General features: G+C 38.8%; 1 protein-coding gene across 1 annotated transcript in view; it reads right to left on the bottom strand.

Moving 5' to 3' along the window:
- The window catches only part of FZD6 (frizzled class receptor 6), a 34,080-nt gene that overhangs the window by 9,328 nt on the left and 5,648 nt on the right, over positions 1-19,104 (bottom strand). The window contains exon 3 of the mRNA XM_030795459.1: positions 4,746-4,942. Coding sequence (XP_030651319.1) covers positions 4,746-4,942 — 197 coding nt within the window. The remainder of the gene's footprint in view (positions 1-4,745; positions 4,943-19,104) is intronic.

Genomic DNA, 19,104 nt, shown 5'->3' with positions numbered 1-19,104 from the left:
AGGCGGAGGTTGCAGTGAGACAAGACCGAGCCACTGCACTCCAGCCTGGGAGACAGAGAGAGACTCTGTCTCAAGGAAAAAAAAAAAAAAAAAGTACTGGAGGTTTTAAATGAGAAAGCATTTTAAATATACCTTAGATAAGAACAGACTAAAACATATGCCCATAAAATGAAATACAAAAAAAACTACCAGCTTTATTAAAACATAATATTATGTCAATTTTGCTTTATATCTTTTAAAATAAAGCAGTATAACATTATAGATACGGTGGGGACCCCTTTCTGGTCTTATTTCCTTCTCTCTCTCCTCAGAAGTATTCATTACCACAAATTTGGTTTTTACTCTCAAGCATTTTAAAATATTTTTATTATATTATTTACTATAACCTTATAAAGTATTGTTTTTCAGGTTTTGAACTTTATATAAATGACACCATGCTGTATATAGCACGCTATAACTTACGTTTTAAAATTTAACACTATATTTTCTAGATTTATCCATGTCGTCAGATGTGGGTCAACTACATTCATTTTATCAACTGTATGGTAGTATTCCAGTGTGTAAGTACTTCACAATTTACTAATCATTCTTCTATGATGGACTTTTAGATTTTTTCCCATTAAAAGAATTAGGAATAATCTACAATCAATATTCTTGTGCACGACTCTCTGTGTAAGGGTTTCTATGGGAGGGGATTTCCTAGGATGCAGGGTTGAGCATTTGCCATTTTACTATATGTTACTCAATTGTTCTTGAAAATGATTATGTATCTACCAGAAGTGTGTAAGTTCCACATAGGTTCTATACTTTCTTCAGCCTAAAAATAAAACAAAAAGCTAACCAGTTTCTTTCCCCAGTTTATTATATGAGGTCTCACTGTATCAGTAGGATAAATTACCAGCCTCCACTGTCTAGAGAATAGGAAAAAAAAATTAATCAAGACTAATGTGGAAAAGGTCAGTGAATGGATACATTCATTCATAAGTTAATTGTGCTTAAAATCTTACTTTCTCCACATGAACTCTAATTGCAAATGATCAAATCAGTCAGTATTCATCAAGTTTATTCACTATCACAGAAAGGTCCAGATAGAATATTTCTTTTAAATATATGCCTGTATATGCCTGAGATACTTTTTTTTTTTTTTTTTTATGGAGACTGGGTCTCACTATGTTACCCAGGCTGGTCTTGATTTCCTGGACTCAAGCAATCCTCTAAAATAGCTGAGAACACAGCTGTGTACCACCATGCCTGGCTTATGCTGAGATTTTTATATCCAAAAAAGACCATTCACCTTGCCAAAATATTACATTAACACTGGTCTGAAGATATACGGAACAAGTATAGTCAGCATTTTGATCTTAATGCAGTAGAATATTTCATGTTATAAAAACATCTGTTAAGCATGTTTGTAATGTTTTCACTTTGAAATGCACTTATTAATTATAAAATCTGTCATAGCATAGTGGCTGAGGTATGGAAAGGCCTCTGTTAAATCACATTAGGAAAGTGTGTTTTCATGAAAGCAAGGCAGCTATACCTTTGTGGAGAAAAAGTTAGACTATCATAATAAAGACAGGAAAATGAGTGTAAGGAAAGAAGTATAACAGAAAATAAGATTCCACAGACTCAGGTGGTATGGTGGACATGCACTGCTGTGGGGAAAGAGGGAGAAAAGAAGGAGCGTCATGGGTCAAACGAGTAGGATTCATCTATTGGCAAGCTACCTGAGGATGGCTGGAGCCAGAACTGAAAACAAAGTTCAGTTTACAAAACTCTTCACGTAGAAAAGAATGTGCCTGTGCTCTGATGAGCTGAGGAGACTACAGACCTCAAAGAATGAATGCACCTTTTTCTTCCAAGGCAAAGGCATTCTCCTGGGGAACAAAGAGCCTAATGCATGCCATAACTACACAGTTCTGCCGTTTCTCAAATAATAGATGCAGCCTTCATGTTTTTACCACAGTTATGTTAAATCTTTCATTATGATAGAAATCTTTCAATGAGCTAGACTTTGTGTTTTAATCAGAGGTTCCCCTCTTTCTTTGTGTGTGTTTTCAAAGTAAATAAGATGCCACAAAAGCCTGAAGGTCTTATTTATAGAAATGAAAAAATATTATCCAGTATAGGCCATACTAGAATTATTTTTATGTGCAGCTGACCCAACTAACATTGTATAAAAGGATGTTTATGGGTTTGCTTTATATTAATGGGATATGGTTTAATATAGGGCTTAAATAATTTTAAAAAATGAATTCTACTTCCCAATTCAATGTATCAAGCATTGTCAAACATGAATAAATTTGATTTAGATTAATTATTTAAAAACTACCCATTTATCAAAAAATCAAGTTACAAAGACCAAAACTCCAACAGAGTTAGAAATCAAGCATAGGTGCCAGTGTAAATTTTTTTAAGTTTTAACCTCTCCTGCTTTGAAACTGAGTAGGCAATCTCATAATGAAAGAGCAAGTATTTTCTCCACAGGCCTCACCATCTTCTCATATAAATATAACTTATTTACTGAATCTTCTCCTTCCCTCCACTAAAATGTAAGGTCCACGATGGCAGGAATTTTTGCCTGTTATAACTCTAGTGCCTAGAACAGTCCTGGCACACAGTAAGAGTGCAAGAAATATGAGTTGAATGAATCATCAGTTTTCTCTCCTTTCCTTTTGCTGTCATCATCCTTGGTGACTTGACCAAGAATAAGCCATCCACACTCTGGCTTCTCGGCTCTTTAGCCTCCTCATCTCCAATGATTATCACTAACCCGCAGTGGCCACCTGTAATCAAAGTCACACAAGGAACGCTGCCACAACCTGCAGTACACACTATCTCCAGAAATCAACTCAAGCTTCCTGCCCTTCATCTGCAAGCTCCTATCCTTGCAATTCATTTTTAAAAAAATCCTCATTATGCCTTTAAAAAAAATACCTCATTGGGATAGATCTCCTCCAGCTTGTCTCCATACATTAGTTCATTTCTCTCTTCATTTCGCTCCCCATCCATTTAGACTTTCACAGGCTATTGTTTCAGTAACAGCCTTCTCATTATCCTTCATTTTTTAGTGCACCTTTATCTTTGCACTGAATCCATCTGACAAAACCCCAACCACAGATGAGCACAACTATCTGCCTTCTCTGTGCTTAGCCCCAAGCATCCCACCACAGCTGGAGAAGTTCTCAACAGGCCAGATGAGATCCACAAATTCAGGATCGCCTGATTTACCTAAAATGTTACGAAGCCTCTCTAGTTGACTCATTCTCCCATGCTCCATGATGACCACTTCTCTCGAACACATACCCTTCTTTCCCAGACTCACCACAGAGGACCTCCTTGACTCTTACTATGTCACAATGGAAATAGAAACCATCAGAAAGAAATTATTGCAACAACTCTTACCAAACACACAAACCTACCTATATCCACAGCCATCCTATCCTTTCCTACTATTACAACAGATGTTCCTCCCATCCATAGCCAAAATGTCATCTATGCTTGGGATCCTACCTCCTTCTTAGAAAACTACCATTGATGACCTCTTCTACCCCGTATATGCTTGCCTCTTCCTTTTTCCTAGTAGTTCTTAAAATAGTTCTTTCCCATTAAACTCATAAACTTTCCTCTTTTATAGCCAGCTTCCCTAAGAACTCTGTTTCTGGCTTCACTTTCTCTTCACTCCTTCACCTACTGCGATCTGTCCTTTGCCCCAATAACTCTAGTGAAATAGCATAAGGTAATGTTCTTTTTGGCTGGCAGCACCTGACATGTCCTCTGCCTTGAATGCTTTTTTTCCTTCGGGACACACATTTACTATTTTCCCTATTTGTTTCAGTTATAACCACATGACTGACATCTTGCCAACAGGAATGCATGTGGAAAAGATACAACACTTCCCATCTGAGGCACTCAGGAAAAGGCATGAGTTCTCTACCTTCTCTCTCCCATCCACCTGGCTGACAGAGTTGCAGAGTGGAAGTGTCCTGGATTCCTAACAGAAACTGCCGCAGAGTGCTGCCCAACCCTCAGGAGACTGACACAGGTGCCATGCTCTACACAGAAGCTCACAGGATTGTGCTACCCATTCCTATCTTAAAATACTGAAGACCTCATTGCTTTCAGCATAAAAATATGCAAGATGGGCCCTGGATGGTCTGACTGCTGGTTCTCTCTCTTTCCTTATCTTGCACCATATTCTTTCTTACTCTCATCACTCCAGCTATATTAGCTTTTGAATTCCTTGTATATGCCATGCTCCCTCACTCCCTGTTCAGGGGCTCTGCAGAGTCTCTAAATAAGCTATTCCCACCACCCAAAATGCTCTTCCCTCCTCTCATTGCCTAGTTACCTCTATCTTACCCTTATCCTTCATACTTTAGCTCAACAGTCATTTCCTTCCCTTTTCCCCAGTTTAGGTCAAAGGTATCATTATATATTCTCATAGAATTATCTACCTTTCCTTTGTTGTATCTATCACAGTCATAATTTTGCACTTATTTGCATAATTATTTGATTACTGTCTGTCCCTCTCACCTCACTGTAAGTTCCCTGAGAGCAAGAACCAAGTCTGTTTTTTGCCCACCTTTGTGTCCACAGCACTTAGCATCCTAGTGCCTGACATATATTAAGTGTGTAATAAACATTTACGGAATTAAATAATGAAAGCTTGTCACTAACATCCCAGAGAGCTAGTACCAGTAGTAAAACACCGTTAGTAGCTTTCCATGAAAAACATAGTTTACCTGTCACATTCAAGCTCCTCAGGCCATCGGATCCCAAAAGTGTCAATTAATTTTTTGCAATCAGAATATACTTTCTCACAAAGTTTACGACAAGGTGGAACCACATGAATTTGCTCTGTGCAGGTTGGTACAAATGCTTTGCAGAGGAAAGTTTCAATGTTTGGTGAACATTCCAGATTTGCGAGAGGAAGAAAATGCTATTAAAGACATCAAGATACAGTTAGAAAACATTTTAATAACAAATGAATAAAATTAATATATTTACTGTTTAAAGTATATATTTATACTCCAAAAGAATCTTTAAATCTCCCTCTATCAGACTTATGAACTCTTCATACACAATGGAATACTAATATTTTATTCAATCATATATTTTTCAAGAAGATATGGATTATTCCAGTGAAATCACTTGTCAGAGTCACCAACAAACTCCACATTGTCAAATCTGATGGTAAATTCTGAACATTCCTTCTACTCAGCTCTTAACAGCAATCGACACAGTGACTCCTAGCTTCCTTTTGAGGCCCCTTTTGCACTTGTCTTCTAGGACACGAATTCTCTTGGATTTCTGGCTATCTCACTGGCTGTTCCTTTTCTAGTCCTCTTCCATTTCCCAATTATGATCATTGCAGTGCTCCAGAGCTCAGTCCCCAAGACCTCTTCTCTATCTCTACTGACTCTCAGGAGAAACTCATCCAGTCCCCATCTCTACTGTGAACCACAGACTTGAATGAGCATCTGCTCCGGGACAACTCCATTTGGCTGTTAATGGGCATCTTGAACTGAAAGTATGCAAAATACAACTCAATCCCACTGTATCTCTGCCTCCCAAACACTCCCTTAGTACTCTCCATCTCAGTAAATAATGCCACCATTCACCAAGTTGCTCAGGCCAATAATCTTACAACACTTCCTCCCTCCCTCCCTCCCTCCCCCCCTCCCTTCCTCCCTTCCTTCCTTCCTTCCCTCTCTCCCTCCTTCCTTCCTTTTTATTTCTTTCTCTCTCTCTCTTTCTTTCTTTTTTTGAGACACAGTCTTGCTCTGTTGCCCAGGCTGGAGTGCAGTGGCATAATCTCAGCTCACCGCAACCTCCGCCTCCCAGGCTGGAGTGCAGTGGCATAATCTCAGCTCACCGCAACCTCCGCCTCCCAGGTTCAAGCAATTCTCCTGCCTCAGCTTCCCAAGCAGCTAGGACTATAGGCGCATGCCACTATGCCCAGCTAATTTTTGTATTTTTAGTAGAGACGAGGTTTCACCATGTTGGCCAGGCTGGTCTTACAACTCATTCTTTACTCCTCTCTTCTTTCACCCCATCTCCAACCCATCAGCAAATCCTGTTGGCTCTCCCTTTAAAGTATATTCCAAATCTGACCATTTCTCACTATTACCACCCAGTCTAAGCCACTATTATCTTTCACCTCAACTACTAAAATGGCCTCCTAACAGGTCTCACTACTTCCCACACTTGCTAATCTTACAGTCAATTTTCCAACCAATGTGATTCTTTAAAATGTAAGTTTATCCTTGTTCAAAGACTCCAATAAAATAAATTCCAAAGTCTTTTCCAATTCCCATGAGCCCTTAAATTTCTGGGTTCCCCACTATGTCTCCAGTTTCATTTCTGACCACTTTGTCTCTTATTTACTCCATTGCCACTAAACTGGACTTCTGCTTCTTATAGTTCCATGTGTATTTCTGTCTCAGAGTCTTTGGACTTGCTGTTCCCCTCACCTCTTCACCCAGATAGTGAGTCTTGTGCCCTCATTTGAGTCTCTGCTCAATTCACCTCAAAGAGGCATTCCTGCCCATCCTATCTAAAATTATCCTGCTCTTATCTTTCCCATTACCGTGGTTTGCATTTCTCTTAAGTCCTTATTACTATCTGACATTTCATCATGTATTAGTTTATTTAATTTTCGCCTTCACCACTAGAATGTAAATTCTAAGAGGGAAAGGATTTTGTCTATTTTGTTCACTGCTCTATCTCCAGTGCCTAAAGCAGTGTCTGCTACATGGCCATTTCTCTATATTTACAGAATAAATGCATGATTCTCCAAAACAATAAATGAACACTGACAAAGCATATCAATAAAACATTTCAGAGCATCAAGACAAAGAGAAGATCATAAATGTTCCCAGATGGGGAAGAAAAACAGAATACATGTAACTAAATTAAACTGTGAATATTTGATAATATCAGAAGCTAGAAGAAAATGAAAAAATAACTATAAAATTCTAAAGAAAAATGCATTTCAACCTAGAATTCTAGATCCACCCAAACATTTAGAGAGTAGACTATTGACATTTTTGGCACTGTAAGGAATACAAAATTTAAACTTTCAAGTATCCCTGTTTAGGAAGCAACTAGAAGATGTAATATTCCTGAAACAAATTAAAGGAATATATGAATAAACAAGGAAGGAAAATAATATGGGACCCAGGAATTAGCTGATTGAACAGTGAAGAATGACAAGAGAAATTCTCCATGTGACAACTACAGATCTAGTCCAGAAGCAATCAGAACACATTTGACAGAAGGGCAGATGGCTGAAGGAGAAAGGTCTCCAAGGGAAAGGAGCGGGGATTGAGATTGACAGATTATATGTTATTTTGAGCACTAGGAAAATTGCTGCTAGGTGTATGGCAAGTCTGTTAGGATATCTAAAAACAGTCAGACATTGTTACATAAAAAACAAAGGAAAATACAACTACCTGTGTTAATTGTTGGGGGGGTATTAAAAAAATAAATGTAATCAAAGTATACTACCTGACTCAGCAGTGTACAATATTTAATATTTCTAGTAATATTATCACTGACTATTCATTTAATCAAAAACCATATTAGGAGGAGATGTAAAAGTGGCAGGGTAAGAGAAATGAATTATCAACTACCCTAATAGGAAAGAATAAACAGAAACGGCCTAAAGTTCTAAACTGATTAATCTATAACCAACAGAGTAAACCTGTTAGTTAGAATGTGGCCTGCATACCAGAGGAAAAGAGTTCAAAGAGGCTGCCTCTCAAGGGCAGGACTGGGATATGCATGGAAAAGGGCGGGCAAGGACTGTTATTTTTCTGTTCAAAGCCTTTTAGTATTGAGGGTTTTCTTTTCCAGCTTTATTCAGGTATAGCTGATGTATGATAAACTGAACATGTATAAAGTGTACAATTTGGTAAGTTTTGAAATGATTATCACAATCAAGGTAATAAATGTATCTCTCACCACCAGAAGTTTCCTCTGGCTCCCTTGTCATCCCTCCTGCCCTTCCATCCTCCTCACCACCTCAGTAACTCTCACGCCTGACAACAACTGATCTGCCTTCTGTCACTGCGGAGTGGTATTTTCTATAATTTTACATAAGTGGAATCATATAGTGTGTTTTCTTTTTTGTCTGGCTTCTTTCACTTAGCATCATTGTTTTGTGATTCATTCATGTTGTCTGATGCATCAGTAGTTCATTCCTTTTAATTGCTGAGTAATATTCCACTGTATGGCTGTACCATAATTTTCTTAACCATTTACCAGTTGATGGACAGTCTGAAGTGCACATTTGAGTGTGCAATATCTACTAGCAGGCGGTTAAATAAAGCTATGTAGAAGTGAGACTTTAAATTAAGGATATGGATTTAAAAGTCATCAGTATAAAAGTGGTAATTGAAATAATTGGCTGAAATTACCTAAGGAGAATAAGTAGAGTGAGAGAAGATGAAAATTCTGATTCAAGGGAAATACACTGACTCTATATATTAGCATCTCCTTCTACTCGAAATGCCATTGAAATGAAAGAAAAGGTTTAAAGGTAAAAAACAAAATCCGTAACTGCATTAAAAAAAATAAAGAAAGGGCTCCCTATAAGCTTTGGGAAATTTTTGAAAGATAAAAAGAAGGAATGACAACTTCTTTCATCAGTATGGCCAATTAAATATCTCCTGCCACAAAACATTCAGGTTCTGGATGAAGTGCAACAAATATACTTTGAAATGCATTGCTGAGCACTGTATACACCTTAAAAATAGCCTTAAAATATATAAACAAAAAGCAATAAAACTATAAGGAGAAATGGACAATTCCACGGTCATGAGAAATTTCAATATATCTTCTTTGGTAAATGAACGGTCAAGCAGACACAAATTAATAGGTAAATATAAGCCTTGATTACAGACAATTAACAAGTCTGACTTAAAGGGCATATACAGCACCCACACCCAACAATTAGAGGACAATAGCTATGAAGGATGTTGGGACCAGTGGGAAGTTCCCTTGTCCTGATGGGGCAAGTGACTGAGCAGAGACAGGGTTGCCATGGTTGACATATGTTGTTGCTTTTATTTGAATGATGCTCTGAGATTGGATCCTTTGTCACCTCACAGGAACTTGGAGTGCAAACAGCATGGTACTTTTCTCAGTTTCCTCCATCGTGAAGAGGAGAGAGTGCCCAGATGGTGTGCAAATCCTCCTCTGAGCCTGAGGTAGGAGAAGGGGAGCTGCGGGCAACTAGTAAACTGTAGTAAACTCTTTGTTTACTGTCCCAAAAAAGCCTAGTTCCTAAATTTTTTGACTATCTGGTAATCAGATCCTTTGGTGGAAAGAACTAAAACACACTATGTTTATTTAGTTCTTCTAACTCAGAAGCCATGATTAACTGGTGGTCAGCACTTAAGAAGTAATTATATAGTTCAAGGGCAGGCAAAATGAATGCAATATATGTACTTTTGCTATACAAAAACAATTTTCTTACATGGAAAACACAAGTCACTTCCCTAATTTAATTCTTCTACAGTGCCAAAGTTGGCTAATCCAATACCGTTGATGTTCCTGCACTGTGTAGAGGATAAACGGAATGCTGAAAACTCAGATACCTTCAGAGGCCAGGCAGGTAAATGCAAATGCCTGTAAGACAATAGGGAGTATTTGGGAAGCAGCTGCTACTCAACTCCAGCAGACTATTATTTGGAAATTGGGGCATAGAATTGTCAGGTATATCCATTTTTCCCAAGAAAACAGAACCTAGATTGTTATGTGCAATTTCCCAAATTGTAGATTTTGGCACTTTAATCTATACATTTGAAACAGGGCCCCCCCTCCCCTGCCACACACACATGCACACACACACAGAAAAATCAAGTCTCAGGTCAGATCCAGTGTGGGCTACCAACTTCCAAGTTCAGTTGTAGATGAATAGACTTAAAGAATTTTAGACTTGGAAGGGACTTGAGAGAAAACCTTTAAGTTAATTATTTTCGAAGTGTATGTGTGTCTGTGTGTGCGCACATGCACATTTTGCCAAGAAACATTTTCTTTATAAGAAGTTAAAAGGAGGCCGATATACTAACTAAATAAAGGCATAGTTTCTTGGGCTGAAAAGGAAGCTCTCCCTGCTGAGATACTTCTCACCATTCCCCTTTCTACCAGTGACCTCAGAGCACCTCCAGAGATCACAGTTGGAAAACCACTGACCTAATCTAAGCCCTTGGATCAAGAGACAAAACTGAAGTCAATTTCTTATTAAAATTGTTACTCACATTCCAAAATGTACTCTGAATTAGAAGCTAGGTATCCTTATTCCTCATCGAATGCTACTTTTACCAATTCTATGGCTACTGATAATAAATCAGAGCGTTGGCTTATTTGGTACTTACCATAAACCAGGCACTGTGCTTTTTCACATACCATTTTCCTTTATCACAACCTGTTCTTCTCTCCACCTTGCAGCTGAGGCAACTGAGGCTCTGAGAGGTTAAGTAACTTGTATAGTCACAATAGTAGTAAGAAGCAGAACTAGGATATGAACCTATGTTCCTATGACTCCAGAGTATGTCCTCTTTAACCTTCACTCTGTGCTGCTACCCATTTCTCCCTGAAAATTACCCTTTCCCAAAGCACAGCGACAGGCAAAAATGCCAATGAGGATGAAGGGAAGAAAATATATCAAGAGGATTGGGACTCTTCCACATGAAAGAAACTCTTCAGTTAAAAAAAATAAATGTTCACGGGATACATATCAAAGACTATAAAACCTCAAGCTATATTGATCACATTCCAGATGATGCGTTATCTCCTGAAGCAAGAGCAAGTATTCCATCATATGGAGTACTTTCAGAACAAATCACAGCACTTTAAATAATGGGTAGTCAGCCTAGTATTGAACTCATTATACCAATCAGTTGAAACATAACTAGGATGAACATATTTTCACAGTCTTTTGAAGTAAAAATCGTGATTGAAATGTTTTATGTTCTTCCTCAAAATGTCCTGGGTACCATTCTCAGAAACCAAATCTAACATGACTCATTGAGATATTTCTTATGTCCTTAATTTTATGCTATGAATTTCATCATATCACTAGCATTTAGCATGGTAAGTGCCAAACCTGTGAATTAAACTCATGAATTAAAGTGCAAATCCATGAATTGAGCAAATATCAAACCTGGTCGCATCAGTCTGTTCCTTTTACTCACCTTTAGTGATACCACCTTCTTCAACTCTCTTAGTAACCCAGTGCTTTCATGATCTCACTTATAAACTCCTCCTTTCAAATTTCATTCTCAAAAAAACTCATCTAATAACTATTAATATTGGTTCTGAGATTCTACCATTCAATAACCAAAACAGTGCTATTAATTAGTTTCAAAAATCAAGAAATAAAAGGTAGGCTCCTTTAAGGAAATGGTCAGTCCCTGGCAGAAATCCCTGGAAATAGCAGTTACTATTAGTACTGGCAAAGATGAGAAAGAAGAGGGCAACTGAGAAGGCAATTCACATCTCTATCGTGAAAAACAGCCTGAGCCAACAGTAAGATAAATGAAAAATGAGAATGAAAATACATGGAGTTTTTTATACAATCCTTTGCTGGAAATAATGCTAGCATTTTATTTCTAACTAAGTTCTAACTCTTACTTAATTCTAATACTTTAATTCTAACTATTTAGTTTAACTACCTGTGCTACCTTTGGCAGGTAGTTTTCTGTTTCTGAGTCTCAGAGTATCCATCAGTAAAGTGACAGTGATGAATTAGATGATCACTAAGGAGATTTATGGCTCAAAAGCTTATGAAGAGGGTAACAAAGAATTGAGTAGAAGAACTGGAGATCAATTTCAAAATAACTGTAGGTGCTACCGTGAAATTTTCTCCTTGATAAGTAACACTTTTTTTTTTTAAGTGACAAGTTCTCACTCTGTGGCCCAGGCTGGAATGCAGTGGCACAGTCATAGTTCATTGCAGCCTCCAATTTCCTGGGCTCGAGTGAGCCTCAGGCCTCAGCCTCCCAAGTAGAGATAGAGTCTGTGTTGCCCAGACTGGTCTTAAACTCCTGAGCTCAAGTGATTCTCCTGCCTCAGCCTCCCAAAATGCTGGGATTACAGGTATGAACCACTGTTCCCAGAGAGTAATACTGTTTTGCACTGTGCTCTAGAGTGAATATTTACATTTGGGGGAATCCAAAAGTAGGTAAGACACCATGGAAGCTAAGAGGGATGCAGGGATACAGCCTGGCAATGAAAACACAGGCACCTAATCTAAGCTTGGCCATTTGTATACTCTGGGTATTGTGATTCCTGGGGAGAGGGTTATGCAAAAGAACAGATATAGTCAGATTATTTAAGGAAGCTGCAATGTGATCAGTAATCCTTGCAGTGGCGAAATAAGCATCCAGAGATAATGGCTCAGGAAGTATCCAATGGTATTGGCACTGGTGACAAACTAATCCTATGGTATGACCTTAGCTATGCCCCAGTTCCCTTTGCTCCTCCTTACATTTTGAATCCGGTTCTCCTGCCTTCCCATTGATCTTACAAGCTGTCCAATATCCATCAATTTTCTGCTTAGTCAGAATTGGTTTCTGTTGTTTGTAATCAAGAAGACCAACTAGTACAGAAAAAAACATAAAGAATGGTTTGCAAGTGATCTCAGCAAAACAGGAGGAACTCTAGAACTGGGTTTCTGGTCTAAGGCCAAAGGCAGTGAGCATCCTGTTAGTATTTAAAGACAGAAATCTGGCAACCCATGGCAAAGTGAATTAAGTTATCCTTGTAACCACTTAGCTTGGTTTTAGCTTAGCTTCTCTGTACATAATAGAATGATATGCCCCATGAACACGAGGCTGTGGGAGATCAAATGAGTGGCTGCTGCCAGAGAACCAGAAAATAACATAAAGAGCATGAGTTATCAGATAGTAGGGTAGGGTGAGGACTTCTAACGGTACTGCTTGGTTTAGGAAGAGAATAACAAACTGGCATCTCTGAATTTTTGACTCAAGGTGGGGAGCAAAACGCTAGGCTGGGCATGGTGGCTCACACCTGTAATCTCAGCACTTTGGGAGGCCAAGGTGGAAGGACTGCTTTATGCCAGGAGGTCGAGACCAGCTGGGGCAACATAGCAAGACCCTCTCTCTTAAAAAAAAAATTAGCAGGTAGTGGATGCACACAGCCCTACAGTCCCAGCTGCTTCCGGGGCTGAGGCCTGAGGCTCACTTGAGCCCAGGAGTTTCAGGTTGCAGTGAGCTATGATTGTGCCACTGCACTCCAGCCCAGGCAACAGAGTGAGACCCTGTCTTTAAAAAAAATGAAACACACACACAAAAGGACGAAAAGGACTTAAGGCTCAAGGAGTTGAAAACCAAGCACAGTTTCATCTGCAGGTGGCTAAATTATATCAGTTTAATGTGCTTCCCATTCACATAAGAGAGCTGGTGATACTGTAACTAGGAAACTGAGACCTAGAGTTCTGTAGTGGGGACACATGACAAGGCTCAGGATATCGCAGAGTGCTCTGAACCTACAGCTCTCAAGGTAGACCCTTTCTGTAAGAAGAAAATAAATAGTCCCCTACCCCATCCCACCAGTCTTCAATGTCTCAACCTGTAACTAGAGTTTCAGCCCAGCACGCCTTGGGAGCATCAAGTCAAAATCAAATCTGAAAAAAAGACCTACAAACTAGTTGTAAGACTGTTAATTTATATTGGTTTCTGAGGGTTATGAACTGAGAAGGAAAGAATACAATTTTAGATGGGGCTAAGACGTACTGATATGGGGTTATTTCTCAGAGATTCTAGATTCAGTGTGTTAGCTTCAGAGACTGGGCTTTTGGAGGTAAGATGATAAATAGGCTTTTGACAGGGGTTCAGTGAGACCTAAATCCAACCCACTGCAATTTTCCAAGTCCATGTATGTACATCTAAAATATTTATTTATTTAGCAAAAGCACAATAGACATATTTGTTTCCTGGATAAATGTTATTATGGTAGGGGCCAAACAAAAACCATTAGAGGTCTCCCTCCCTACCATGATAGAAAATCAAAAACAATACTGCAGATCAAGGGGATTTTCAGAGATTGGCAACACCACTAGAAACATATTCAGGGGTAACAGTTCCTACCACCTGCTCATTTCAACTTTCCAGTGGATTGTCTTAAGCAACCTCAACTCAATTGGCTAATGTGATTCTCCAGATGTGATCTCTTTCCTGCAGCAAATAGTAAAGCTCAAGCACTTCGTATGCCTCTCTAAGCTAGCCAGTTCTTTCTTCTACAAAAGCAATTTGTTCTCACCCAGCAGGGACAGCAGCATATCTTTGCCAACTTGCCTTAGAGCAGTGGTTCAAAACAAGTGGCCCCTGAGTGAGCAGCATCAGCATCCCCTAGGCACTTGTTAGATGTGGAATTTTTCCATCCCATCCCAGACCTATTGATTCAGGAACTCAGCGGTGGAGCCAGTGATCTGTGTTTTAACAAGTCCTTCAGATGATTCTGATGCACACCAAAGCTTAAGAGCTTCAGCCTTAGGGGAACATCAGCTCTTCAGCTCTGTGCCTCAATTTCAGTCAGTGAAACATATCACCGACTTCACAGGACATCACACTAATCTAACTTATCGAAGACATAAAGCTGATGAGGCCATAGACATGTACCCTAGATGCCATAGTAAGATACAAGTGCAGATGAGGAGATTAACCCTACATAATTAAAAGGGACCTTGGCTTTTGCTACTAGTTCCTCATAGAAACTAAACAGGAGAGAACATCTAGAGATCATCAAGTCAAGTTACCTCTCATGAATTGAGTGTTACTGAACTCAACTACCCGTGATGTCAGGGACCAATTGCATTCCATCTTCAAGTGGCTGGATACATCTCAAAGATATGGGAAAGTAGCATATTGCTTGCATTCTCAGAATGCCTGCTTCTGCCATATTATAATCCTTTCCTTAAAACACACCTATGTCTTCAAGCAGAGTTCCCTCTGACCAAATGACTCATGAAGAAACAATTACAGCCTGGCTTACAATAGCTGGCCCCAGCCAAGAGTGAGCTACTATAGGATTATAACTCCATTCAGAGGTGGCCCTAGCAGGCAGAACTTTAATCACTGCCTATGTTATCAGTAGAAAGATGGTCTCGGGTAAGAAGTTACATTGATTCATGGGCTATATCTAATGGTACAACAAGATAGGGACTTGCAAACAACAAGAGCTTGGAAGAATTCTAGAGAATTGGTATTAGGAGTCCAGAAAAGCAGTATGTGACTGGACTTCTTCAAAATGGGCCTATAATCTCAAAAAAAAAAAAAATTTTTTTTTGCATGTGAATGCAAACCCAAAGGCCCCAAAACAGAGGAGGCTCTTAAATGTGTAGAATAAATAATCTATTCTGTGGCTGTCAATCAGCCTTTTCTCTAGTTACACCAGTATAGGCTTAACAGGCTCAGGAACAAAAGGGCCATGGTGGCAGAAGAGTGCCCAGATCCAATAGCATAGACTTTCCTTCTTGGGGTGATCTGGCTATTGCTGAGTAGTTCATTTGCCAGAAGCAGAGCAGTAACCAACCTTAAGCCCTCAATATGGTATCATGTCCCAGCAGGATCAACCAACTATCTAGTGTCAGGTTAAGAAGTATCCTGGATCCTTTCCATCCAAGAGTTGTCCTCACTGAAATCCCTTGCTTATAAGTTCCCAAGTAGACCATACCTGTGCCAGCATCTTAGCTGTGGCATGTTCCTTACAGCCTGAGCTTGAATTCTAGCCCACCTGCTGATTCTATGAGCTACCTGCTACTCTTATAATCAATTCCTTTTCTGCTTAACCAGTCTGGGTACCCTATCTAAGGTGGAAAGGACATGAAAAAAAATACACCTTAGAACACAAGGAAAGCAGGCTCCTTTTTCAGAGTTAAAAGAATTAAGAGCTATATAAAATCAATGAAGGAATGACCAGGGCAAAATAATATTAAAATAAGTCTAAAAGTATTTTTTGGAAATGAGTAAACGAGGGCAAAAAAGTAATCTAAGAAAATAAGCCTTTGTCAAAAAGTAGAACTGAAAGTACAATGACAAAAACAGATAGGTTGTTTTACATTCCCTCCACCAGAATATAAATTCTATGAGGGCATATAGGTCTGTTTGTGCATTACTGCATGTCGAGTACCTGAACAGTGCTTCAAATATTTATTTATTTAGGCATTCAAATATTTGTTGAATGAATAAACACCAGCTAGTCTCAGTGAAATATACAGGGAAAGGACCAGCTAGCTCCTGATGCTATAATAATATGATAATGAAAGGAACCATAATATGGGCCTGGGGTTGGTGGCACTGTAAGATCCTGAAGGGAAAGTCTGGGCTAGAATTTTAATTGAGAGGGATCAAAAGAAGGAACTGTTTGGTTTCTTAAAAATATATAAAGCATAACCTAAGCAGAGTGGTCCAGCGGCAGTATCTTGGCAGTGCCTTGCTTCCCTGAGTACTGAAAATATGGGATACGTAAACGTTTGTCACTTTTCTGAAGCGTGAATCAGAATCCCACTGGTACATGGAAGCAAGCCACACCACCAGTGAACAAGACCAAGTGACTCCAAAGCATCTGATCCTAAGCTCAGGATTGTGCTTTCTACTCATGGTGACATACACAGTAACTCCCATGCAGTGAGAAAAGCTATATTTCTTGCTCTAAATTGGCACCAAAAACAAAGTCGACTTACAGTGATAGTGATTAAAACTGAGTGAAAGAAATTAAAAATGTGATTGAAAAAAAGTGATGAACCTGGGGCCAGGCGCGGTGGCTCACACCTGTAATCCCAGCACTTTGGGAGGCCAAGGTGGGTGGATCACGAGGTCGGAAGATCGAGACCATCCTGGCTAACATGGTGAAACCCCGTCTCTACTAAAAAAATACAAAAAAATTAGCCAGGCGTGGTGGCGGGCACCTGTAGTCCCAGCTACTCGGGAGGCTGAGGCAGGAGAATGGCGTGAACCCAGGAGGCGGAGCTTGCAGTGAGCGAGATGGCTGGCGCCACTGCACTCCGGCTTGGGCGACAGAGCGAGACTCTGTCTCAAAAAAAAAAAAAAAAAAAAAAGTGATGAACCTTAGCAAAACAACAGGCTCACTAAAGTCTAAAGGGGCCCTTAAATGTTTTCAGTTACACTTCACTGGGCAAATACTGTTAAAGTGGTTACAAAAGTCTTGAGTAAATTCTTTGAGAATGTCAATGGATTACTGTATAGGAAAGTGGTGCAAATTTTGCTACATAGTTTCATGAATGTGATCAATCTCAGGCAAGTCAGCTTCTTTAAAAAATGTAAAGTGGAGCCTGGAATACAAGAGAACAAAAAGCAGGAATTTACATTATTTCCATAATGGAAAACTTGTTATTTTAAAACTATTTCTTGTGAGGGACAATTAGAAAATTTAAATCATTTCTCCAAAAGAGAGTACCTTTGGAAATTAGACAAATGTACATATTAACTGATTGCTACTACAAAGGAATGTGTCTAGAATCAATTACTTTTTTAATGTAAACCTTAGAACTTGAAAAACTGTAATTCTGGGAAAGCTACATATTCAGGTACATATTCAATAAATATGAATAAACACATGACAAATATATAACCTAGAGTAATAAAGCTTCATTATTTACATGCCACATTCTTGGGGAAAGGAAATAATCACGACAGTCTTCCCATGGAATACTAAGGAATGGACTAGGAACCTTGTGCTTATCAGCAGAGCCTCCCAGGAGAAATATCCTTTCTCTTCACATACAGGCCTGCCCTTATTCTGCAGATTCAAAAGAAGGAGTCAAGGGACTTTCCCTACTACTGCAATGCAACATCACGAAGGAAGGTTTCTACCTTTAAAACACAACAGTAGTCATTATACACACAACTGGCTTGGAACACTTCTCAGTATTTATTTCATTTTATATGATTAATGTCTTACTTTCAGAATAGCTACAGTTATTTTCAGATAGTCTTTCCTGAAAAACAAACCGGTTAATCTCACTAAACATTTTCTTTCTTTGTGTATGGACATACAAGGGTAGAGAATATGGAAGAAAGGTGAAAGCAGGAAGGGACTGGACTCTTCTAAAAGCAGGAAAATAAAAATGCTTAAAAGCCACTATACAACAGAAATAGATATTTTCCTTAAAAGTCTGTCTATGCAGTTTTTCTCCATTTATTTTTAATTGAATAGAGACATTCTAACAGCACATATTAACAGGTGGAAAAGAAAGGTTTTTTTTTTTTTTTCTTTTGGTCCACTTCCCTTTAGACTGTTTAAAAGGGGAATGACCACTTGCTGTTCCAAACACAATACGTGACCTGGTTTTTGCCTAGACCTCGATGAAGGCAATTGAAAAAGAAAAATACAACATTCCTGTTTCCATTTTCCCTAGATCAGTCTTAGCTCTTTCTGGATGAAATCAGTCTCTCAAGGGACCTCAATCTCACAATTTGTGAAACAATGCTCTAGATATGAAACAAAAGGAACACAATGGAAAGCTAGCAGCCATTTGTTTTTCCACTTGGGAGAGTTAGACTGTACATCCTTTTCATTACAAAGCCCCGTTACTATGCAGAATTGCAAATTAACTCTTTGTAATACAAATGATTTCAGGTTCACATAATAAAATAAGGAAAAAACTGAAGTCCCTCATTTTAAGCAATCTCTGAAACAAAACTAAAGAACCAAGATGTCTCAGTCAGATCCTTTTGCTTTGTGATAAATTTTACTTTAAAAAATTTATGTGGAAAGTAAGTAACATATAACTCAGGTAATGTATTAACATAAGAATGCACAATAATGTCCACTTATTACATTTTATACTATCCTTAAAACATTTTCAAGTACTTAAACCAAGGTTCAGCAAACTGTAGCCCCTGGGCCAAATATAGCCCACCGCCTGTTTTTGTAAATAAAGTTTTATTGAAACACAGCCACACTTATTTGTTGGCATATTGTCTGTGACTGCTTCTGTGCTACAATTTCAAAGTTGAATAGCTGTGATGGAGACTGTATGGTCTGGAAAGTCAAAATAATTTGGTCTTTTACAGTAAAAATTTGCAATCCAAACTTCTAAACCAGTGGGTC

The sequence above is a fragment of the Nomascus leucogenys genome, chromosome 16 (assembly GCF_006542625.1).
Source record: "Nomascus leucogenys isolate Asia chromosome 16, Asia_NLE_v1, whole genome shotgun sequence".
NCBI lineage: Eukaryota > Metazoa > Chordata > Mammalia > Primates > Hylobatidae > Nomascus > Nomascus leucogenys.
This window is presented reverse-complemented; position numbering and strand designations above follow the sequence as displayed.